Source organism: Lissotriton helveticus, chromosome 5_1 (assembly GCF_964261635.1).
Source record: "Lissotriton helveticus chromosome 5_1, aLisHel1.1, whole genome shotgun sequence".
Lineage (NCBI taxonomy): Eukaryota > Metazoa > Chordata > Amphibia > Caudata > Salamandridae > Lissotriton > Lissotriton helveticus.
Window position 1 is genome coordinate 1,740,252,409 of NC_136065.1, and position 25,939 is coordinate 1,740,278,347.

General features: G+C 48.6%; 1 protein-coding gene across 1 annotated transcript in view; it reads left to right on the plus strand.

Annotated features, from left to right (window-relative positions):
* Positions 1 to 3,204: 3,204 nt before the first annotated feature.
* LOC144755784 (26S proteasome regulatory subunit 8) overlaps positions 3,205 to 25,939 on the plus strand; it is a 156,388-nt gene continuing 133,653 nt past the window's right edge. Inside the window, exon 1 of the mRNA XM_078645025.1 lies at positions 3,205 to 3,407. Within this exon, the coding sequence (XP_078501151.1) occupies positions 3,210 to 3,407 (198 nt within the window). The 5' untranslated portion in view covers positions 3,205 to 3,209. The remainder of the gene's footprint in view (positions 3,408 to 25,939) is intronic.

Genomic DNA, 25,939 nt, shown 5'->3' on the forward strand with positions numbered 1-25,939 from the left:
GGTTCAGTCAACCTGTGACGGGATTCTGGAGAATGGTAAGCAGACTCTAGAGGAAATTTCCCGCCTTTCCATAAACATAAATAATCCCTTAACCCCTTCGGGGCTGATGACGAGCTAAGCTCGTCATGAGCGTAACCTGCGCTACGCTGACGTAACGCGGTATTTTGAAAAACGCAGCTCGCAGCGGGAAAACCGCTAGCGCGCAGCGGGAAAACCGCTAGCGCGCATGCGATTAAAGAACAGCCTTAACCCCTCCGCTGCGCCGAACGTTCCGCTGTGGTGCAGAACGTTCTATTGCGCGTGCGGTGCCGGAACGTTCAGCGGACGTGCGCAGCACTACCAAGGTAGTGCACGTGACGTCCGCTGAACGTGCGCTGCACGGAAGGGGTTATACAACACTATAAAGGCATCACACAACAATGCTATAAGGGTACTAAAGTTGAAGTGCACTTAACTGGGTGTGAAGCAGCAAAGAAAGGTGTTAGGGTTCCTACTCTATGGCTGATCACATGAAAATAGAGTATCATGGGATATGTAGTGTTTTTTTCAAAGTTTATTGTGATTGGCTGCTGAAAAATAAAAGTGGTAAAAAACAGAGATAATCAGAGCCTCCGGTCTGACGTAGAATTGAAAATTCTTGGTGCGAATGCTAGTACATTTTTCCCTCTGCCTTCTTGTTGCAGTACATCATGCACTTTTCTTGGAAATGGAATGCTGCCATTTTTTATTGACTGAAAGCAACACATTGCGATTACCACAATCAACATTATTGTATAATACTGATAGAGCAAGATTTCGCATATTACGCGACTTGCTTAAAATCAAGAACCTCGAATAACTTATAATCCTATAATTCAACCTGTACGTCTTACTAATTTCCCTTTATTTTTGATGTGCGTGTATCTTAGTGACGCTTGCCTATGTGTTTTACTAATACGAATAACCCTTGTTCCTAAAATGGCCGCCGCTTAATGGGTTTCTTCTGCGCATGCGTTAGTCACACTCACGTGACGTGACGTAGTTGCAGTTCTGGTGGGAAACTGTGCGCCTGCGTACTTGCTTCTAAAATGGCTGTCTGTGTCCTAACGTGGTGAAGCTTGCGCAGATGCTTTCGTGTTATTGTCTGTTTGCACTAATTTCAATGCCTTAATATATTTTTCAATTTAAAGAGTATAGAGTAGCTATTCATGGTACACAATGAATTCATTTATTTCTATGTTTTAATTTGTTTTCGCTTACTTTTCATGTACCGCGGTATTGAGGGTCTGATGTGATGCTCAAGACTCCATATTGAGATGATGTTCTGCGCATGACAGTTTTCTACCGGTGGCAGTGACAGAGTGCCAACTGAAGGTCCCTGCCAAGACGTGCCTGGGAAGATGCACCTTCACCCAGCCGGAGAAACTGAAATGTACTACATTAGCAACAAATGTATTTCTTTCTATTGTATTCTGTAGAATAGGTCATGGGAACCCCAAAATCACTAGGCGGTCCCATAAAATGCAAATGTGAGCTTGTAGACGTAAATTGTGATTGGTGTGTTAACCTATCCTACTTGGGGACCAATCGAAATTGGGGATTCTGACACTTGCAACATTTGGGGGGTGGTACACTGACCCGAAAACAGTATAACTAGCCTAGGTTTAGCTAGAGAAATTGTCCGACTTGTCTCAATAGCTGACCTGTCACTGACCCAACGCACTCAATAGGTGACTGAATATAGAGCGCTGCGGAGCACTCTGTCCGAATTTGACCATAGACTCAAAGGTTTTACTAAACCTTAAGTGCTGGCGGAGCACTTTGCTGGGGAGTTCGCTAACCCAATCGGGGTTCTGACTGATAGCTGCAGAGAGGGTGGAGCGCAGGCGTTGCTTCCGAACTGCGGGTGCTGGTCGTGCCTTGGTGGTCCTGTCCTGATCCTAATCTGGTTTTCCTGTCCTGTCCTGGGGTGTCCATTCTGCACCTGCTGTCCCATTGATGACTGTCCTTCCTTGGGGTATTTTCCTGTCCTTGACTGATCCGTGGCCAGGGTTGGTTTTCACACCATTCTAGGTAAATGTATAGTGCTGAAACTCTATACTGCACCTTCTATTTTTCTGTCTTTGCTTCAATAAAGACATTCCTTTGCATACATTAATTTTCCATGCTTTCCGCAATCTACTATATGAAAAGTAAATGCATTTATTTCCATAGCATGTTCCTATGTTTCCCTACCTTTTAGAGCACATTCTCTCCATACTGTTTTGAATTATAGATGTGGTTTATAATTTTCTCCTGCAAGCTGACTTGAAGTAATGTTGCTAGAACTATAGCGTGTTCCAATGTTCCCCCTCCTATAGATGTATAGGATCTCCAAACTTTTTACTTTACCCTTGACGTATATCCCAGTAGCAAAACTCTAGTATGTGCTTTAGTTGCCCATTTGTAGTTATTCATTCTTGAATTTCATTTCTGAAAACTGTTTAGCATGTTCCCTGTTCTCACCTCACATTAGATTTATAAATGCATTGCTCTGATTTTCTTTTTATATGGTTATGTGCTGTTTATTTTTCTGATTATAGACTGCCTTCTGGTTGAAAAAATTGTATGCTTTTCGTATTCTGAATTCTAGATAAACCTTTAAAACTTCCCAGTCGTCTGTGGTCATTTTATGAATATCAAAGAAATATAAAGTTGGTATTGAGTTGCCTGCTTTTCTTTTACAGCTAGCTCCCTGATCCATTGTGGTCATAGGTACCCGTAGCGGTGGATTGGTAAGTCGGGTACACTAGAATTACATAGGAAGGAACCCAGGGTTACTGGTAGTAGAGAGTAAGGTCACCCGATTAATGTATATGATTTAATTGGAGAAAAGTACATGGGCCTGGTACGTGTATGGTGAAAGTATTGGCCGGGTGACCTGCGATCTCTATCAATACCAATGGAGTAAAAAAAATAATGTTTACATATTTCAGCAAATTATGATAAACGTAAACACCTTAAAACTAAAAAACACTTTCCTTATATTCAATCCAATGCTAAATTCACGTTAAAATGTCTTACTTGCCGTCTCATACGACGCGTGAGTGATACTGATGTTAGTCTGATATAAAAAAATGCTCCCACTTCAAAGATGGCCGCCGCTGTTACCTACCTTAGGCAGGCGTTTCGTAACTTTGGTCTTTCTTTTGTTTTCATCATTTACCCATTGTGTTTGAGCTGGGCTGGGCATGCGTGGTTTGTGCGATTTATGTTGCCTTCCAAATGTATACGGCGCTGTCACCTCTCACCGGAAGCCATCGCAAATTAAAGGAGACGCTCTACAATATTCTTACGCATGCTCTATGATTCTGCCGGAAATCGGCTGTTCTGTGTTCAAGATGGCTCCTCCCGGGGAGTACAAGATGACGATGGAGGGGCCAGAGCAGGTATGAAGGCAGGAGGTTTTATCTGACGCGGTAGTGTGCAAGTATTCACAGCTTCGTCCTCTTCGACATTTCTACCTGTCCCAAACCCCGAGTGAATACGAGCCCGGGATGCTTAGGCCGGGCCTTGCTTAGTGACTAGGACGTGGGAACGATGAGACAGCACTCTGTGATGGAGCTGGGGTTCTGAGGTGCCAAGTCACTCGAGGCTACTTAGCATATCTATTTTGAACAGTGATAGAAAAATGTTGAGTTTTAAATAAAAGATTGGCGACAACCCCGGCGCCATGTTCATGCCAGTGATAAGTAGGATTGAAGTTTTTCAATACAGCAACAATTGTGAACGTAGTAATCAACCTGCCACGGTTAAATTGAGACCGCATAAAATATTCTAGGCAAATCAGGAGGTGCCAGAACTATTACAATTTAATTTTGTGTGATGGAAAAAATGCCCAGTAAAATACAAAGGCACTCGATGTTGATTCATTATATACGTTCTGAAATGAACATGTTTATTCTGTGATATTGTTTGTATCCTAATGCTACTGTTTTCCGGGATAGTATAGGATGGAGATGGAACGAATTTTTATTTGTTTGAAATGTATGTTGCACTGAACAGTTATACTTACTAGATAATACTGCTGTCCTCAACACTTGCGCTTGTTCGTTTGGATTTCCGGATGTACATGTTTTTGTTGAGTTGTTGCTACTAATCTAACGCAGGCTCTGATCTACATTGTTATGGTTTCGTAGCCGACGAGAGAGGAAATTGCTTCTTATAAAGTGTCCGAGAAGTAGGGTGTATGTTTACGAAGATTTTGGATGTTTGACACATACTTTAAGTAAATTATTAGTCCAAAGGCTTTTATAGGATTTCTATAATTTTCTATATGGAATAGCGATTATGGTGGCGGCCGCAAGCTTTGATTTGACTAAGATGAAAAATATTTAAGTCTCCCAGTTTTCTGGTTTTACAGATTTTTACAGATGTTACAGACAGAAAAATATATATTTTCCTGTCTATTGATTTTTAAATATCGAAAAATGCAGAAATAGATTTTTCTTCTAGACGGTTCTCTCTACTGTCAATAATGCATGCTAAGTCAATAGCTGTGCAGGCTAACAGGTAGAGGATTATAACAAAATGGCAAAAGATTTCCTAATGGTGTTTACATAACTAGCAGTGGAGCTGTTCTATAATGCAAATTATTTCAGATGACCATTGTACTGTAAATAGCTCAAATTAATTGGACATTTAAACATAAGACAATCATAGGTTAAATAAACGTGGAAATATACCCTTTGTAGCTTCATTTTTAACATTAAACACAAAATAAAAATGCATAAATACAGATAAGTCCTATGTGTAAACATAATATTTTCATGTTTTTGTAACTTAAGTCTACTGAATGAATCCATGTGACATGACTGACAGTCTATCACAAGTAAAAGGGTGTTTACATTTGCTGATGGTATGTATGGCTTCTGGATGGTTCTGAATATTTGTAATTGTACATATTCTGGCTATCAGATTCTTCAAATTCTGCATTCGGGCATTTTTTTTATTTTTATTCCTAGTGTACATTTTAATTCATTTCAACACATTATTACCAGAGTTCTCGTCACTTTCATCTGGGGATATGGTTGGTATTTGGACTATCTTCTAGAAGATTATAGGTTGATGCTATGAACCACAGCTGTATTTTGGGGTAAGAACAAGTCTTTGAGTAGAATTTGCATTCTTTTTGCCTCTCCTGTGAGTTGTATTTTTTTTAAAGCAACTGGAGTGACGGTGCTCAGGTTTTGCACCATTTTACACTGGGATTTCAGGTGGAGGACACTCCTATCTAGTGTTCACAGGGTTATGTGCTCTGCGAGAACTTGGTAACAAAATGTAACTTAGTAGGTTGTGATATGTTATGAGGTGAGAGAACATACTTAATGCTGCATTTATTCAACATACTTGAGCTATGTGTTTCCACATGGGTTGTGTGTTAATCTGTCCAGGTCTTTTTAGGTCGAAGTCTACCAGAAATTGCAACTGCCTGTTTGCAAAGACAAATTGGGGACATTTTGAAAGCTGACCTAGAAATGTAGTCCTCCTATTGCCTACCATTGGCTTTGTGTTTTGTCACTCACAATTGTTTTCCTTCTATTCAGTGGCTTTGTTTGTTTTAGCTCGTCCAGCTTGTCTTTCCAATGGATTATAGCCCATTTACCACCTCTCTGAATTGCTCTTGCAATTCTATCGCCAGTGCTCCCTTTTCAGGAACTCTTATCTTTTCGTGAAGCGCCCCAGGAGAGTGCTTGTGATTCCAGCTGCTTCCCTTTTATTCTCCCGCCCCCTCCCCCCTATATTCGTGTCCCTCTCAAATGCCTGTGAGGGCCTCTCACTGGGCACCGTGCTCACTGCACTACTCAAGGCAAGAGGTTGCAGTTTGAGAAATAAAATATACACCAGGTTTCAAACATTACTCCAGGTGGGAAAATAACTCTTATTCCCACCAACAGGAGGCCATGTGGTGTAAAGTGTGAGTGTTGCTCCCTGTGTCAACATAGTGCTGTAGTGTAGTTCCTATATTCCCAATAGGCTCTGCGCATTGGAATAATATATCCTATAGATGTGACGTAGGACTTATGTTTACTAGGTCGCTATCGAATTTATTAGACTTAATTGTGAGTGCCAGCTAGCTCAGAGGTCACTAGAAACTTTCTCAAGTTCACAAGAAGGGATTTCGTTTCTGACAACCGCATAAACATGACAACTTTGTTTCCCCAAGATGAAACTGATCTTCAGAGTCGTGGAAACGATGGATAGATATTTTACTCACTCAATCGTGCATGCTTCGTTTCACCAGAGGTGCAGAGAAATATATAGACGGGCGTTTTCAATAAAAATATTTATTGAACAGTCTTCTTTCTCAAGCATAAGAAATGAACTGCTACAATCGTAAAACTGGTTGCAAAATATATTGCATACAGTAAAAAGAGTAGAATAAAATAATACTGTAAGTGCATTGTATGGTTCCTAGACCATAGATAAATACATACATTAATAACAAAGGCTAAAAAGTACTCCGCTGGTGCTTCTAAAATACGCCTACCCCGGTGTACCTAACCTAAGCTTAGTACGAGGGAAGAAGTGAGTGAAGTGTAGCATAAATTTAGTGTTCTTTGCCAAGAATCTATCCAAGATTTCTCTTAGGGTCTAATCAGCTCCATACCTTGGTTTAGAATGAAGAAGGTCAATCTCAGGACTCGATTTCCCAGCAACCCCCAAAGGGCAGCTTGGAAACACTGGAGCTGGATTTCTCGGCAGGGGAAAATACAGCGTCTCTCTGTGCATCTGCTGGAGGGTCGACTTCCTTCAGCACTTGCAGTAGCAGGGCGCGTCGGGCAAGTAGATAGAACTACTCCAAACCACCGTTTGTATGCTATGGCAAGTGTGGGCATATTTATACCTTGAATGTTCCGAGTTTGACGTAAAGGTGGACATAATAACGCCATCAAAGAGTCTCAGTTCTTTGAAAACTCCATGAGTTCTTGGACAAGTCGGTATTCGAGCAAGGGGAAGTCCCTAGCTGCTGAAGCAGAGTTTTCCAAGAAATCGCTGTAGATATTCGGAACTAGTGGAAGTAGCCCTGCCGTATTTGGACTGCATGAGCTATGTCTAAATATGGTCATGATTATTATGCCTATATAAGAATATGGTGATAGATACCTATATAAGGGCATGAATCTGGAAAATTACAATAGGGTCCTAAAATGTTATTCAACAGTGCTGGCTCATTGGTGGCTGTGACACGTGCTGTTGAACATGTTGTTTATTGCAGATTTCAGTTGTTTCCGTTGTGTTATTGCACTTGCTGACATTTAAAAATTCGAAATAATGCTTTAGGTAGGGACTCTGAGAATAGATAGCTGCAGAACAAGTTGATTTTAACTGCTACAACATTTAACTCACAAACACAGCCTCTTAAAATTAACAGAGTTCTGAGCATCCTTTGAGAATTTTTCGGAGTGGGCACTGCCCATCTTACTTTTGTTCAAGCAATCTGTGAACGAAAGAGGGTTAGCAGAGGTCCAGTGCTCATCAAAGCTTTCCACAGAGAGGCAGTAATGCTGCAGGTGGAGGCAGACCCAGCCATCTGCGACAATGATCTACTGGGGCACCCTGTGAGATTAACTTGGATGGAGGCTGAGGAAGAATTCCACAGAGAGGGTAGGACCAACCACAGCATTGGTAGGGTGGAGGGAGACGAGAAATAAGATGTTACATTGTCACAATGTACAGATTTGTGGCTGATGCACACATTGGAATTGACAATTCAAAAAGTTCTATCAACTTTTTTTTAATAAGTCAAATTATAAAATAGACATCTGCTAAACTAAAAGGATAGCATATCTTTTTAGTTATTGTTGACACGCGTGCAGTGAGCTGTGTAATGATTGAGTCAAACACAGCAGACAAGTCTAACAGATCAAGGCAGCTCACCCTCTCTGACCTAAAGCCCAGAAAAGTTAATCCATCACTGCCACAAGTGCTAATTCAGCCCTGTGAAAGGGTCTAACATCATATTGCACTAGATAAAAAATGTAGTGAGTAATTAAAATAAACATTGTCAAAACCAGTCTGTCTGGGCTTTGCCCACCAGCCTTTTGACTTTGTTAGCGCTTGTTTTATATTGACATCGTTTTTATGAAACATTTTTGTGGGAGCTGGCGATATTAAAAAATAAATAGTAGTCTATGGCTCTGAGGAAACTTCTTTGTGTACGGGAGTGCTGCTTGTGAGAGGGCATAATGTCACTTGCAGAGAAATTAGACAGTTGCTGGAGTAGATTGCCCCATGCTGTATGCTACAGTAGATCAATAGTCAAACAATGTAGAGCATTAGCTGAAAAGACTCTAATAATATAGCCTATATATAACTCACAGTGTCATAACACATCTTTCTATGAAAGTGGTTTTGTCACTGTGTGTTCAGAAACCTCTCTTTTGTGGCAGAGTTTTGTGCATTAAGTATTTCTGTGTGTCTCTGAAAGTGGATTGACTGTCTGGATCTGAGAGGTGAGAGGAGCTGGGGGAGGTCTTGACCCAAGGGAGGGGTTGAGACGGCACCAGGCTGACCTGCATCTGGAGAGTAGGCGAGGAGAAGCCCAGAGAGGTGAAGAGGCCTGGCCTGCTGCTGTAAAACAAGTGACCCGTTGCCTGCTGAGTGATTAAGGATCCAGACCCCCAGTATCAAAGGGAGAAAGGTGGCACTGGGAGGGAGAGACCCAGAACTGATTTAGGGAGGGTCAGGAACCCCTAAGCACAACAAACTTCAGACATTAAGGGGTATAACCATGAGAGCTGAAACCCCTGAACGTTGGAATGAAACAAATTGATTGACACTGAAAAGGCTTGGACCCATTTTGTTATCAAGAGGAACCTCTGCTAAGGAAGGAGCAACTGAAGAGACTGCTGGGGAAAGACCAATCCTTGCTTCGTGATCTGGGGCTGGTCTGCAGTTTGCTGTTCTAACCAAGGAAGAGGCTGTTGGGACTGTGATTGGAAGCGCTGGGTCTCCCTGCTTGACGGAGACTGTCCTTTGTGCTGTGTCTTGTAACCCCAATTGCCAGAGGTGAGCCGGCTCCCTGTTTGGAAATACAGGAACATAAAAGTTCCCGGAGTACTTTCAAGCAATGCGGTGGGCGTGTGTTGTGGCAGCTTGAGACCCTCGGAAGGTGTGACCTGTGATGTTGGACACGCAGAGAAGTGAGACTCGGACGCGCTTGGTGCGTGTCGTTGTGCACTGCAGCCGCTGGTGAAGAGCACCTGGTGAGCGTGCGCACCTAAGCTGGATTGAGATTCTGATGCGTACCGTGCGTGTCATGGTGCACCGCAGGAGCTGGTGAGGAGCTCATGGTTGGTGTGTGCATCGGCGGTGGAGTGAGTCTCGGACGCGCAGGGTGCGTGTCGTGGTGCACAGGAAACATTGGTGAGGAGCGCTTGACTAACTTGTGCATCGGAAGTGAAGTGAGTCTCAGATGCGCAGGGTGCGTGTCGGGGTGCATCGAAGGCGTTGGTGAAGAGCACCTAGATATCGGAGCACTGGAGTTGGTCTCAGTGAAGCATTGTGCGTGCTTTGGTGCAACCTTGGACTGTGGCGGTGATTGGCCGATAATCGTGTGCACAGAAAGTTAGTCTCTGTAGCGCGGTGTGCTTGTCTAGGGGCCAACTGAGACCGCAAGAGGGAGTGCCTGGTGAGCGTACACTTGGAGTAGACGTGAAGTCCCATCAGCGTTGTGTGTGTGGCTTCGTGCCAGAAGAGACCCGGAGGGTGCTGTGGTGAATGTGCACCCGGAATAAAAATATTCTCAGGGGCATGGGGTATGTGTGCCCTGAGACCTTCCTAACAGTCGGCAGCCTGGGAGGAGCTGAGCTGCCAGGCCCAGCCGCTGAGGCCCATTGAGAAAGTTCCACACGGGAGTCCCAGTTTGAGGGGGAAGGAGGAGAGGAGAGTGGGATCGCACCCCCGGGTAACTTGGATTACTGTGGGGGGCGGGCTCGGAGGGACACTCTCTCGGCCTCTCAGTCCTTTTGACAACATGAGTCTTTGCTTCGGCTCAGAGTTGGGCCCGTACTGACAAAAGGATTCGCAGTACATGGGCCAGAGTAATAAGCTGTACTCTGTGTCATCGTTGAACCGTGTGGGGGGGGGGGGGCAACTGTTATCGAAGAGGTGGGGAGGTACCGGACGACTCTGAGGAACACAGGTAAGGAGGACAGGATCGGGAACTATCAGAAACAGGCCACCCATGGAGTCACTCCCTTATTACTCCTGGCTATCAACGGGCCTGGTTAAAACGAGTGTTACAGCAAACAAATGATGGACGGAATGCCGACAATGCAAACATTCTCCCCCAGTCAAAAGATCTGGGTTAAGTCAATCGTTCTTTTGCCAACTACGCCACTCCAATTTGGACCCAGCCATATGCAAATCAGTCTTGACCCTGTGTCTCATGGGAACAGTCCTGACCGAACTGCCAGGCCAGGTCTTCCCTTGGCTAGAAACAAGCATCCTGGGACTGGTTTCAGGGCACACCACCCTTCTTCAGCCAGGCTAGCTTGAATCCAGTGGCACAGCGAAACAATGGATTTAGGCCCAGACCTCTGTACTGGGGTGAATGTATGACATTGTTCTGCATTCTGTCCATCAATTGTTCTTTTTGTATTTGTCACCCCGAGTGGGACGGGTATGCTCAGACTTGAGTACCGTGCTCTCCATGTCACTGGAGTCAAGCTATCATGGCTGATGAGGGCTGAAAGCCCGAAACCGGTCCTAGGATGCTTGTTTCCAGTCCAGGGAGGACCTGGCCGGGCAGTTCGGGCTGGACTGTTCCCATGGGGCGCAGGGTCTAGACTGATTTGCATATAGCTGGGCCAAACTGGAGTGGAGTAGTGTGGCTCACTGGTTAGAGGCGGCAGACCCGGAAGCAGTAGTCGGCCCGGGACCAGGGTTCGATTTCCCGATGCGGCAGGGTCGTGGACCAGGGTCAGCGGACTCGATAATTCTCTCCTCAGTGCCTACTCTAACCAGAGGTCCCACTCGGCAACTCTGGGCATTAGCTTGCCTAATCTCCACAACGGCCCCATCAACGCCGGGGATGCCTGGCTCCACCTTGGGGATTCCCAGCAGGGACCATCCCAAAGGGAAAGCCAGGACGGGTTCCCCAGCGGTATACAGCGCCAGGACGCCGACTGGCAACAGTGCGCTTTACAAGTATACACATTACATTACAAACTCAAATGGCCTCCACAGTGGCGTTGCTATATACTAAGCCAACGGCTCGTATACGCCTGAATGGCGCCCTCACAGAGGCGTTCTCCCTGTCCAGAGGCACGAGACAAGGGTGCCCCTTGTCCCCCTTGTTGTTCATTTTAGCGATGGACCCCTTGGTCCGTCAATTCCAGGACAACCACAGCTTCCGGGGCCTACAGTTTCGCACGGGTCCTCTGCTTGCATCGTTGTATGCGGATGATCTAATACTCTATGTCCGTGATCCGGCCGAAAACTTGGCACCATTATTAGCGGAAATCACGCGGTTTGGCACCTACTCCGGGCTGCGCAAGAACTGGCGCAAATCCCTCATTTTCCCGCTGACCGCCGCCACCACGCCCTGGGAATGCGAGTACCCATTGGAGTGGTGTGATGAATCGGTGAAATACTTGGGTATTCACGTCCATCTTAACACAGTGGACATTATTTGGCTCAACTATGGCAGAGCACTGGATTTCTTGGAGGATAACATTGCAAAATGGCTCCGGCTTCCGCTTTCAATGGTGGGACGCATTGCCATCGTGAAAATGATGGTACTGCCCCGGTTTTTGTATTTATTTAATAATATTCCAATACCTCTGACAAATTTTTTTTTCGTGCAGCTGCGAACATTACTGCTACGGTTGATATGGGGCAACAAAACCACTCGAGTTGCGTGGCATGTTTTGACCCTGCCCTACGAGAGGGGTGGCCTGGTTGTACCTGATTTTTATCGGTATTTTTTGGCGGCACAAGGTTCCTTCGCTTACCCATGGTTCCACCCAGATGCGCGCATACTATTCTTGAAACCAGAGACGGACCTGGTGTTACCCCACTCCTTGGCTTCACTGCTCCCGAGAGGGTTCCCACGCGACCCCCAGGATATCCAAACGGTATCTTCCACATGCTGGGCCTGGGAGAAAATCCGGAGGTTACTTAAACTTGATATACTATACTCCTCCCCCTCCCTAATGCACACTGGCTTCCGATCACTGGCGAGGCAGTGGTACGTACTACACTCTCTAAGTTCGGCTTACACACGGTTGGAGACCTATTCCCAGACGGACATGCCTTTAGTTTGACGGAGGACCCCCGGTTCCAGGACCGTACTTTTATGGACTCCTTTGTCCTGTCCCGACTGCGATCCTTACTGCGAGCCACATTTCCCACCTTCCCACTGGCTCCAGAGGAGGCGCAACCTCTGACTACAGTCATTCAACATCCATCAGGGGCACACATGGTTACTAAGATATACAGACTTAGCTTAGCGGCTACTCCTGCAGCAGACGCGAAGGTCCGCCTGGCTTGGGAAAAAGATCTGGGGAAACAAATCACAGATGAAGAGTGGGCTCGGTGTTGTGCTGTAACCAAGTCAGTGTCACTGAACACCCGGCACAAGCTCATTCATTTCAAATTCCTGAGGCGTTTGTACCACACCCCTGCTCTGGCCCACAGAATAGACCCCTCCCGCTCCCCTATTTGCCCGAAATGTAAAACTACAGAGGCTGATTTTGCTCATCTATCATGGACCTGCCCCCGACTGCAAGACTACTGGCTACAGGTACACAGCACATTTGGTAAAATACTGGGCGTCCCCCTAACTCCGACCCCCGAAATTGCTTTGTTAGGCTTCGTGACGAACTTCCCACCAGCGGTTCGCAGACTTGCGACGCTGGGCTTCTTATTAGCTAAGCGCGAGGTGGCCTTACTTTGGTGCTCCGCAAGAAGCCCGATGGTGCAATACTGGTTAAAGAGCTTGGCCTCCTGCAATGTCAACTGTGTAGAGTACTCCTCCACCATCCCTACATCGTCTAGACCCTTAGATATATGGGGGCCGTACCGCACATACATTGCTAAACTCGCAGCTGAGCACCAGGCGCAATTGGACAATCAACTGTATCCGGAGGGAGTGGGTTAGCTTGTGCTGATGGTACAACTTATGCGCTGCTGCTGAACACTATCTGCTGGGGCCGGGTGGGAAGGTTATTGAATCCGGGGCTATTTCATGGCTGTGATACACTGTTGAGGATATCCCCAATCCCTTTGGACTTCGCATTTGTTCATACGCCGAAGGCTGTCAATCAGGGTGTTTTGTACTGCAAGATGGGGTGTATTGTTTCCATTGCTGATGGTTTGTGTATGATGCTTCTGAAAATGAAAAATAAAGTTTAAAAATAAAAAATAAAAAAAAAAATGGCATGGTGAGCAAATAAACTATGGATTTAGGCCCAGATCTCTGTACTGGGGTGAATACATGACATTGTTCTGCATTCTGTCCATCAATTATTCTTTTTGCACTGGTTAAAACGCGTCTGGTGACCGAGGGTATGGGGTATACATGTCCTCTGCTACAGACTGCTCCTCCTACATTGCACAGACTCAACTAACAAAATTACTGGAGCAAACTGCAGCACGACTAGAAGCGAACATAACGGACTGGAGATTATGGAGGCGGTAGGGAGGCTTGTAGGAGAAGGCCCCCGACCAAGATATGTACATACCCGCCTTTTATAAGCTATATGAGGAGCTTTTATCCTCCGTTGGGGCACGGTTGTATAATTCCTGTAGCTCCCTGGGAGTGATCACAGAATCCATGCATACAGCAATCGTCCTATTGGCCTATATCCCTACTCAATCTAGATGCAAGATCTTCACAGGGATCCTAGTGCATAGACTAGGGCAGTATATTCCTGGGTTGGGAACCCCAACCGGCCCGGGTTTATACCTGGACGTACCTTTTGGAGACATCGAGCGCCTTTTCCACAGCGGTCTTGGAGCATGGTACCCGCAACCGCAGAAGAACTCTGAGGGGCCTCTGCAGGACCCCTGCCACCAAAGGCTCTCTTAAGACTCGAACACAGCAGCTGAGCAAACTGACTGCTACGGAAAGGTCTCCGGGGATTTGGTGTCCACGTACCTCTGTATGGCTATGTGGATCCTGGCGTCTAGGAGCCACTATGCAGTTAGGCGCCAGCCGAGCCACAGGTGTCCTGAGCCAATGTGCAGCCATGATTCCAGGGTAGAGAGGTCTTAAAGACCTCCGGAATATATATATTTGTCCTGCATCATATGGGATTCCGAGGCGGGTATAAGGAAATAGTCCAGCCAAGAAAAGACCCCATGATCCCAGGAGTAGAAGGTGTAACCTAGCTCTCCTATATACTTCTGTGTAAGTGGTGGTGGTGGTGGTGGTGGTGGGGGGGTGAGGGGGTAGGGAGGCTGAGGAGATTGATGCTAGTCAGTGCAGTGGTAAGCCTGTGAAAACCAGAGATTGCGATATAGCGACCAAGGTTGTCTCGCCAAATCCTGTCCACTAACACAGGACAGCGGCGATGTTTTAAAATGGCTGTCCACGCAACCCATCTTGCAAAGCCAGTGTGGAACACCTACGAGTATCTCATGCAGGTGAGGAAGGATCAGAGTCCAGCGAATGAGTCTCTTGCAGAAGAAGCACGTCTGGCAAGTAATGCTTGTCTCGCTGAAGCACTGCGCCTCTCATAATGGGGTCTAGGATGCACTTCACATTTCAGGACAGCAGACCAGCCACGCTGGGCCCGCCAGCGCCAACCTGTTGGGACATTGAGTGCACCGTAACGGTAAGTACGGAGAAGTGGTGAACCAGATACTAGGTCAGTCTTGTCTGCATATAACTGTGTCTAGAGTAGTTGCAGTGACAAGAAAACAAAACCATACCCAAAATCCCACATAACTCTTAAACATGTTGTACCTGTCATGGAATAAACTAGGAACTGCCACCGACTGGGCAACCACACCCCAACTTTGTTTCCTTGTACCATTTCCCTTGTAACTATACACGAAAAACAAGAAAGATAAGAAAAGGGGAAAAAGTGCATGTGGTCAGCCATTCATCTTTCTGCTCCAGTAACAAGGTGATTGATCGTTCCTTGGTAGGCTCAAGAGCATAGTGTGTCAGGGGGCTGAGGTAGACAATGCGGCTCAAGAAGGGAAAGCCCTGTCATGCATTATATCTGGGTCCAATGACTGTTAACGACAGGGCCCCAGAGAGTCTGCCACACCAGTTGCCGAATGACGCCTCCTCCTCCTTGTGTTCCAGAAATGGCGTGGTAACTGTCCCCATCTCCGGCTCTGCCTGCAGCATCGGAAGTCGAGCTAGGCCCAGCATGCCTGGTAAGGAGTCTCCAGCCATGTCCAAGCCACTTTCAGTGTTTCGAAAAAGACTTATTTGCTGTATTACTTTCAGCCGTGCAGTAAAAATTGTCATGTATTTAATCTGAAGGGCTCGTAGCTTCTGTTTGACAGACATATAGGTGTGTCTCTAATGTTGAACTTTGAGCGTGTAGTCAGAGAAGACCTCTATGTGTCCTGATTTCCACACCAGATTTTCCTGCAGCCTGGAGGTCCTAAGAATATTGTTGTGGTCGGCAAAGTTAAAAATAGTAGCAAGTATAGAGTGCAGCGAGGCCCCTAGTGATGGTCTCCGCACCAGGAACCTATGTGCCCTTTCCACCACTAAGCATCGAGACAGCGCCTCGCTCGGCCCCCATGAGGTCAACCGGGTAGTTACGAATTGAGTGGGGAGTCTTCCCTCAGTGCCCTATGGTACCGTTGCCAGTGGCCTTATGTGTCCTCTACCCACGACTCGAGGTAATGCACAGTTTTTTTGAATGCCTGAAATAGTATTTTGGAATGTATGGAGCATGCATTCTGTTGCAGATATTCGACACTCAACCTCTGCTACACTCGGTCGTATTGTGACCGTCGTGCTTAAGCAGAGAGAGGTCTATTTTTAGCCCAACAATTGTCCTCTTGCAGAATAGGGGCTAAAGGATCAATAGGAGCCGGCATGGCCGCCACCCAGGACTCTTTGTCAGCAGTCCCAGCTAGCCATGTGTACGTATCGATGTGACCCTGTAAAGTCTGGGCCTCAGGTTGTTTGTTTTCCCATGTTGTGTCCAGTGTGCACCTAGGCAGCAAGGGTCCTCAGACCTCAATTGGCCTCTCCCACAACGTCTGCAAGAGGGGTGAGAAGTGAGCAAGACCCTCACCGCACTGAAATTCTCTATTGTAGCTTTTCATTGCGTCTGGTGTGGGTGACCATGGTTTAGCACCTCTGAATCACTCTTGGTGGTAGAGGGGGGGGGGAGGTGTCTGGCCCCCAAGGGCTTCTTTCACTGCAAGATCACTCCACAGCCCCCCTATTCACCCCTCCACCCCCCCCCCCACTTCCCAGCCCTAGCTGTATTCCTCTGACCAGGGCCGACACCCACTGCAACCCCAGGGACACCAGTCTCGGCAGCAGTCTGGGGAAGTGGGGTGGGGTGAGTTAACCTTCGAGTCCCACACAACCGCAAACCTCATTTCTGGAGCCACGGACCGGCCAGACTGGCATCAAGGAAAACACTTGATCTTGATTGCACCTTGCGTTAATGGGCCCTTCCAGCATCTTAATGCACAGTACACAGTTCTCGGCAGGACCAGTCTTGGGGGTGGGGGGGGGGGCCTTCCAAGTGCTGCCTCCCGATCTGAGCCCAGGGCTGACACCTGCTAGTTAGTTCCTCTCAGCTGTGGTAGGCCCTCTTCATCTCAACCCCCCCACCATCACCGGGATGGATTCCGGACCACTTTAGAGAGATCTCAGTTCCCCACTGGTTCCCAAATTTGGTCAGCACGGTCTGCCAAATCCTCCCTGCTGCCCGGGGATGGACCAGTGCAAGCTCCCAATCTGGCCCTCATTGCCCTGAGTTATCCCATGCCGCATCTCTCCTCTTTGTGCTGCGGATTCTTCAGCGGTACTGCCACGGGGTCCCAAGGCCACTAGTATCTACCAGCCCATCAAAATGCCTGATGGGTGCAGAACGGTGGCGCAGCTCGAGGAAGAGCGGCTGCCATTTTTGGTGTCCTGACCACACTGCTAACAAGTTGATTTTATAGCTGCCCCACCCCGGAACTAAATTTCTAAATATTGGTGCTCTGGGAATCTGGTGGCCGTTGAAGAACCACATACATCTCTTTGTCAACTTTCTTCCAAAAGCCAATATATTAGATTTCACAGCACTATCAGCCAGTAAATCTTGCTTCCACGATACCTTGCTTTTCACTATGATGATAGAAACAGTTGGATGGCAAAATTGATCTGTATCCGCAATAATTCCAGGACAAGATGCTAGCAGGCAGGTATACTTTTGGTTCTAGACGTTGAAGGTTGGTGAAAGGGAAGAGTATTGTCAGATGGTTTAAAGTGTGAAGAGTTATGTGGAAGTTTATTGATTGAGATAATGTAATAGATTGTGGCTCGTAATTGCAGGTGAAACAGAATATACTGTTGCTTTCATAATTAGATTGTGGCAGTGTGGAGGAGAGAATAGGAAGAAAGTGCAGCATGGTGGAGTTGGAAAAGAGTACCTGCCATTTCACAGGGTTGGGACCAGAGGTAAATTGGATAGGAGAGCTAGGGACAGATGAGTGATCGACCTTTTTTGTGTAGAGGAAGCCAGGGTAAAATGGTAAGGGAAGTTTAGAAATGTTAAGAGTGATTTGTCTAGGTTAGGTTTACAGGGAGCGCAGCATGATTAGCTGTTCCCCCATAACGCTGCACCATAACAAGTTCCTGAAAAGCAGTTGCCCCTATAAAGAGTCAAGATTTCCCTGATTGGCTGTTCCCCAATTTGTTTTGAGAGTCTAAAAATGGGCTCCGTTAACCGTAAAAATGTATTTTGCAGGAATCGATGTGTGCTCCTCAGTGGCCCTTAGATGTAAATAGCAGGCCCAGGTACGATAATGAATGTGTTTCTGCAATGGGCACCCTATTGACATGGTGTGTTAGAGTCTTAGGTTTCCTTTCTAAATCTTTCTAAAGGATAATAGATTCTTGGTGGAGCGCAGCAAAGGAGGGTGCAAGTTCCATAACTGCGCGGCCTGCACCAAAACAGCCTTTTTGAATTAGGGAACAATAAGCAGAGTGCCACATGCCAAGAGGAGCATACGTGTCCAACCTGTATGATTGGTGAGGAGAGATGAGAGAGGACCGCAAGGGAGTGAGAATTCGATCGAAGAGGGCAGGGGTGAGGAGAATTGTGAAGTGCCGAAGAGAAGTGTGGACACGCAAGAAGTGAGTGAGAGCCAAAGGTGAGGGCTTCTATTAGAACAAGCATTTACAATGCAATGGTTTTGCCTTTGTTAAAGTTAGAGCTATTGGCATTGCTCTTGACACTCTGAAGCTCCACTCTGAAGCTCCACTCTGCACTCTAATCTCCACTCTGCACTCTGAAGCTCCACTCTGCACTCTGAAGCTCCACTCTGCACTCTGAAGCTGCACTCTGAAGCTCCACTCTGAAGCTCCACTCTGAAGCTCCACTCTGAAGCTGCACTCTGAAGCTCCACTCTGAAGCTCCACTCTGAAGCTCCACTCTGAAGCTCCACTCTGAAGCTCCACTCTGAAGCTCCACTCTGAAGCTCCACTCTGAAGCTCCACTCTGAAGCTCCACTCTGAAGCTCCACTCTGAAGCTCCACTCTGAAGCTCCACTCTGAAGCTCCACTCTGAAGCTCCACTCTGAAGCTCCACTCTGAAGCTCCACTCTGAAGCTCCACTCTGAAGCTCCACTCTGAAGCTCCACTCTGAAGCTCCACTCTGAAGCTCCACTCTGAAGCTCCACTCTGCACTCTGAAGCTCCACTCTGCACTCTGAAGCTCCACTCTGCACTCTGAAGCTCCACTCTGCACTCTGAAGCTCCACTCTGCACTCTGAAGCTGCACTCTGAAGCTCCACTCTGAAGCTCCACTCTGAAGCTCCACTCTGATGCTCCACTCTGATGCTCCACTCTGATGCTCCACTCTGATGCTCCACTCTGATGCTCCACTCTGATGCTCCACTCTGATGCTCCACTCTGATGCTCCACTCTGATGCTCCACTCTGATGCTCCACTCTGATGCTCCACTCTGATGCTCCACTCTGATGCTCCACTCTGATGCTCCACTCTGATGCTCCACTCTGATGCTCCACTCTGATGCTCCACTCTGATGCTCCACTCTGAAGCTCCACTCTGAAGCTCCACTCTGAAGCTCCACTCTGAAGCTCCACTCTGAAGCTCCACTCTGCACTCTGAAGCTCCACTCTGCACTCTGAAGCTCCACTCTGCACTCTGAAGCTCCACTCTGCACTCTGAAGCTCCACTCTGCACTCTGAAGCTCCACTCTGAAGCTCCACTCTGCACTCTGAAGCTCCACTCTGCACTCTGAAGCTCCACTCTGAAGCTCCACTCTGCACTCTGAAGCTCCACTCTGAATCTGCACTCTGAAGCTCCACTCTGCACTCTGAAGCTCCACTCTGAATCTGCACTCTGAAGCTCCACTCTGCACTCTGAAGCTCCACTCTGAATCTGCACTCTGAAGCTCCACTCTGAATCTGCACTCTGATGCTCCACTCTGAATCTGCACTCTGAAGCTCCACTCTGCACTCTGAATCTGCACTCTGAAGCTCCACTCTGCACTCTGAATCTGCACTCTGCAGCTCCACTCTGAATCTGCAGCTCCACTCTGCACTCTGAAGCTCCACTCTGAAGCTCCACTCTGAAGCTCCACTCTGAAGCTCCACTCTGAAGCTCCACTCTGAAGCTCCACTCTGAAGCTCCACTCTGAAGCTCCACTCTGAAGCTCCACTCTGAAGCTCCACTCTGAAGCTCCACTCTGAAGCTCCACTCTGAAGCTCCACTCTGCACTCTGAAGCTCCACTCTGCACTCTGAAGCTCCACTCTGCACTCTGAATCTGCACTCTGAAGCTCCACTCTGAAGCTCCACTCTGAAGCTCCACTCTGAAGCTCCACTCTGAAGCTCCACTCTGAAGCTCCACTCTGAAGCTCCACTCTGCACTCTGAAGCTCCACTCTGAAGCTCCACTCTGCACTCTGAAGCTCCACTCTGAAGCTCCACTCTGCACTCTGAAGCTCCACTCTGAAGCTCCACTCTGCACTCTGAAGCTCCACTCTGAATCTGCACTCTGAAGCTCCACTCTGCACTCTGAAGCTCCACTCTGAAGCTCCACTCTGCACTCTGAAGCTCCACTCTGAAGCTCCACTCTGCACTCTGAAGCTCCACTCTGAATCTGCACTCTGAAGCTCCACTCTGCACTCTGAAGCTCCACTCTGAAGCTCCACTCTGAAGCTCCACTCTGAAGCTCCACTCTGAAGCTCCACTCTGAAGCTCCACTCTGAAGCTCCACTCTGAAGCTCCACTCTGAAGCTCCACTCTGAAGCTCCACTCTGAAGCTCCACTCTGAAGCTCCACTCTGAAGCTCCACTCTGAAGCTCCACTCTGAAGCTCCACTCTGCACTCTGAAGCTCCACTCTGAAGCTCCACTCTGCACTCTGAAGCTCCACTCTGAAGCTCCACTCTGAAGCTCCACTCTGAAGCTCCACTCTGAAGCTCCACTCTGAAGCTCCACTCTGAAGCTCCACTCTGAAGCTCCACTCTGAAGCTCCACTCTGAAGCTCCACTCTGCACTCTGAAGCTCCACTCTGAAGCTCCACTCTGCACTCTGAAGCTCCACTCTGAAGCTCCACTCTGCACTCTGAAGCTCCACTCTGAAGCTCCACTCTGAAGCTCCACTCTGAAGCTCCACTCTGAAGCTCCACTCTGAAGCTCCACTCTGAAGCTCCACTCTGAAGCTCCACTCTGCACTCTGAAGCTCCACTCTGAAGCTCCACTCTGCACTCTGAAGCTCCACTCTGCACTCTGAAGCTCCACTCTGAAGCTCCACTCTGCACTCTGAAGCTCCACTCTGCACTCTGAAGCTCCACTCTGAAGCTCCACTCTGCACTCTGAAGCTCCACTCTGCACTCTGAAGCTCCACTCTGAAGCTCCACTCTGCACTCTGAAGCTCCACTCTGAATCTGCACTCTGAAGCTCCACTCTGAAGCTCCACTCTGAAGCTCCACTCTGAATCTGCACTCTGAAGCTCCACTCTGAAGCTCCACTCTGAAGCTCCACTCTGAAGCTCCACTCTGAAGCTCCACTCTGAAGCTCCACTCTGAAGCTCCACTCTGAAGCTCCACTCTGAAGCTCCACTCTGAAGCTCCACTCTGAAGCTCCACTCTGAAGCTCCACTCTGAAGCTCCACTCTGAAGCTCCACTCTGAAGCTCCACTCTGAAGCTCCACTCTGAAGCTCCACTCTGCACTCTGAAGCTCCACTCTGAATCTGCACTCTGAAGCTCCACTCTGCACTCTGAAGCTCCACTCTGCACTCTGAAGCTCCACTCTGAAGCTCCACTCTGCACTCTGAAGATCCACTCTGCACTCTGAAGCTCCACTCTGCACTCTGAAGATCCACTCTGCACTCTGAAGCTCCACTCTGCACTCTGAAGCTCCACTCTGCACTCTGAAGCTCCACTCTGAAGCTCCACTCTGAAGCTCCACTCTGAAGCTCCACTCTGAAGCTCCACTCTGAAGCTCCACTCTGAAGCTCCACTCTGAAGCTCCACTCTGAAGCTCCACTCTGAAGCTCCACTCTGAAGCTCCACTCTGAAGCTCCACTCTGAAGCTCCACTCTGAAGCTCCACTCTGAAGCTCCACTCTGAAGCTCCACTCTGAAGCTCCACTCTGAAGCTCCACTCTGCACTCTGAAGCTCCACTCTGCACTCTGAAGCTCCACTCTGAAGCTCCACTCTGCACTCTGAAGCTCCACTCTGAATCTGCACTCTGAAGCTCCACTCTGCACTCTGAAGCTCCACTCTGCACTCTGAAGCTCCACTCTGAATCTGCACTCTGAAGCTCCACTCTGCACTCTGAAGCTCCACTCTGCACTCTGAAGCTCCACTCTGAAGCTCCACTCTGAAGCTCCACTCTGAAGCTCCACTCTGAAGCTCCACTCTGCACTCTGAAGCTCCACTCTGAAGCTCCACTCTGAAGCTCCACTCTGAAGCTCCACTCTGAAGCTCCACTCTGAAGCTCCACTCTGAAGCTCCACTCTGAAGCTCCACTCTGAAGCTCCACTCTGAAGCTCCACTCTCCACTCTCCACTCTGAAGCTCCACTCTGAATCTCCACTCTGAAGCTCCACTCTGAAGCTCCACTCTGAAGCTCCACTCTGAAGCTCCACTCTGAAGCTCCACTCTGAAGCTCCACTCTGAAGCTCCACTCTGAAGCTCCACTCTGAAGCTCCACTCTGCACTCTGAAGCTCCACTCTGAAGCTCCACTCTGAAGCTCCACTCTGAAGCTCCACTCTGAAGCTCCACTCTGAAGCTCCACTCTGAAGCTCCACTCTGAAGCTCCACTCTGAAGCTCCACTCTGAAGCTCCACTCTGAAGCTCCACTCTGCACTCTGATGCTCCACTCTGCACTCTGATGCTCCACTCTGAAGCTCCACTCTGAAGCTCCACTCTGAAGCTCCACTCTGAAGCTCCACTCTGAAGCTCCACTCTGAAGCTCCACTCTGAAGCTCCACTCTGAAGCTCCACTCTGAAGCTCCACTCTGAAGCTCCACTCTGAAGCTCCACTCTGAAGCTCCACTCTGAAGCTCCACTCTGAAGCTCCACTCTGAAGCTCCACTCTGCACTCTGAAGCTCCACTCTGAAGCTCCACTCTGAAGCTCCACTCTGCACTCTGAAGCTCCACTCTGCACTCTGAAGCTCCACTCTGCACTCTGAAGCTCCACTCTGCACTCTGAAGCTCCACTCTGCACTCTGAAGCTCCACTCTGAAGCTCCACTCTGCACTCTGAAGCTCCACTCTGAATCTGCACTCTGAAGCTCCACTCTGCACTCTGAAGCTCCACTCTGAATCTGCACTCTGAAGCTCCACTCTGCACTCTGAAGCTCCACTCTGAAGCTCCACTCTGAAGCTCCACTCTGAAGCTCCACTCTGAAGCTCCACTCTGAAGCTCCACTCTGAAGCTCCACTCTGAAGCTCCACTCTGAAGCTCCACTCTGCACTCTGAATCTGCACTCTGAAGCTCCACTCTGCACTCTGAAGCTCCACTCTGAATCTGCACTCTGAAGCTCCACTCTGCACTCTGAAGCTCCACTCTGCACTCTGAATCTGCACTCTGAAGCTCCACTCTGCACTCTGAAGCTCCACTCTGCACTCTGAAGCTCCACTCTGAATCTGCACTCTGAAGCTCCACTCTGCACTCTGAAGCTCCACTCTGCACTCTGAAGCTCCACTCTGAATCTGCACTCTGAAGCTCCACTCTGCACTCTGAAGCTCCACTCTGCACTCTGAAGCTCCACTCTGCACTCTGAAGCTCCACTCTGCACTCTGATGCTCCACTCTGAAGCTCCACTCTGAAGCTCCACTCTGAAGCTCCACTCTGAAGCTCCACTCTGAAGCTCCACTCTGAAGCTCCACTCTGAAGCTCCACTCTGAAGCTCCACTCTGCACTCTGAAGCTCCACTCTGCACTCTGAAGCTCCACTCTGCACTCTGAAGCTCCACTCTGAAGCTCCACTCTGCACTCTGAAGCTCCACTCTGAATCTGCACTCTGAAGCTCCACTCTGCACTCTGAAGCTCCACTCTGAATCTGCACTCTGAAGCTCCACTCTGCACTCTGAAGCTCCACTCTGAAGCTCCACTCTGAAGCTCCACTCTGCACTCTGAAGCTCCACTCTGAAGCTCCACTCTGAAGCTCCACTCTGAAGCTCCACTCTGAAGCTCCACTCTGAAGCTCCACTCTGAAGCTCCACTCTGAAGCTCCACTCTGAAGCTCCACTCTGAAGCTCCACTCTGAAGCTCCACTCTGCACTCTGAAGCTCCACTCTGAAGCTCCACTCTGCACTCTGAAGCTCCACTCTGCACTCTGAAGCTCCACTCTGAAGCTCCACTCTGAAGCTCCACTCTGAAGCTCCACTCTGAAGCTCCACTCTGAAGCTCCACTCTGAAGCTCCACTCTGAAGCTCCACTCTGAAGCTCCACTCTGAAGCTCCACTCTGAAGCTCCACTCTGAAGCTCCACTCTGAAGCTCCACTCTGAAGCTCCACTCTGAAGCTCCACTCTGAAGCTCCACTCTGAAGCTCCACTCTGAAGCTCCGCTCTGAATCTGCACTCTGAAGCTCCACTCTGCACTCTGAAGCTCCACTCTGCACTCTGAAGCTCCACTCTGCACTCTGAAGCTCCACTCTGAAGCTCCACTCTGAAGCTCCACTCTGAAGCTCCACTCTGAAGCTCCACTCTGAAGCTCCACTCTGAAGCTCCACTCTGAAGCTCCACTCTGAAGCTCCACTCTGAAGCTCCACTCTGAAGCTCCACTCTGAAGCTCCACTCTGAAGCTCCACTCTGAAGCTCCACTCTGAAGCTCCACTCTGAAGCTCCACTCTGAAGCTCCACTCTGAAGCTCCACTCTGAAGCTCCACTCTGCACTCTGAATCTGCACTCTGAAGCTCCACTCTGCACTCTGAAGCTCCACTCTGCACTCTGAAGCTCCACTCTGAATCTGCACTCTGAAGCTCCACTCTGCACTCTGAAGCTCCACTCTGAATCTGCACTCTGAAGCTCCACTCTGCACTCTGAAGCTCCACTCTGCACTCTGATGCTCCACTCTGAAGCTCCACTCTGAAGCTCCACTCTGAAGCTCCACTCTGAAGCTCCACTCTGAAGCTCCACTCTGAAGCTCCACTCTGAAGCTCCACTCTGAAGCTCCACTCTGAAGCTCCACTCTGAAGCTCCACTCTGAAGCTCCACTCTGAAGCTCCACTCTGAAGCTCCACTCTGCACTCTGAAGCTCCACTCTGCACTCTGAAGCTCCACTCTGCACTCTGAAGCTCCACTCTGCACTCTGAAGCTCCACTCTGCACTCTGAAGCTCCACTCTGCACTCTGAAGCTCCACTCTGCACTCTGAAGCTCCACTCTGAAGCTCCACTCTGCACTCTGAAGCTCCACTCTGAATCTGCACTCTGAAGCTCCACTCTGCACTCTGAAGCTCCACTCTGCACTCTGAATCTGCACTCTGAAGCTCCACTCTGCACTCTGAAGCTCCACTCTGAATCTGCACTCTGATGCTCCACTCTGAATCTGCACTCTGAAGCTCCACTCTGAAGCTCCACTCTGCACTCTGAAGCTCCACTCTGAATCTGCACTCTGATGCTCCACTCTGAATCTGCACTCTGAAGCTCCACTCTGCACTCTGAATCTGCACTCTGAAGCTCCACTCTGCACTCTGAATCTGCACTCTGCAGCTCCACTCTGCACTCTGAAGCTCCACTCTGCAGCTCCACTCTGCACTCTGAAGCTCCACTCTGCACTCTGAATCTCCACTCTGAATCTCCACTCTGAATCTCCACTCTGAAGCTCCACTCTGAAGCTCCACTCTGAAGCTCCACTCTGAAGCTCCACTCTGAAGCTCCACTCTGAAGCTCCACTCTGCACTCTGAAGCTCCACTCTGAAGCTCCACTCTGCACTCTGAAGCTCCACTCTGAAGCTCCACTCTGCACTCTGAAGCTCCACTCTGAAGCTCCACTCTGCACTCTGAAGCTCCACTCTGAAGCTCCACTCTGCACTCTGAAGCTCCACTCTGAAGCTCCACTCTGCACTCTGAAGCTCCACTCTGAAGCTCCACTCTGCACTCTGAAGCTCCACTCTGAAGCTCCACTCTGCACTCTGAAGCTCCACTCTGAATCTGCACTCTGAAGCTCCACTCTGCACTCTGAAGCTGCACTCTGAAGCTCCACTCTGAAGCTCCACTCTGCACTCTGAAGCTGCACTCTGAAGCTCCACTCTGAAGCTCCACTCTGAAGCTCCACTCTGAAGCTCCACTCTGAAGCTCC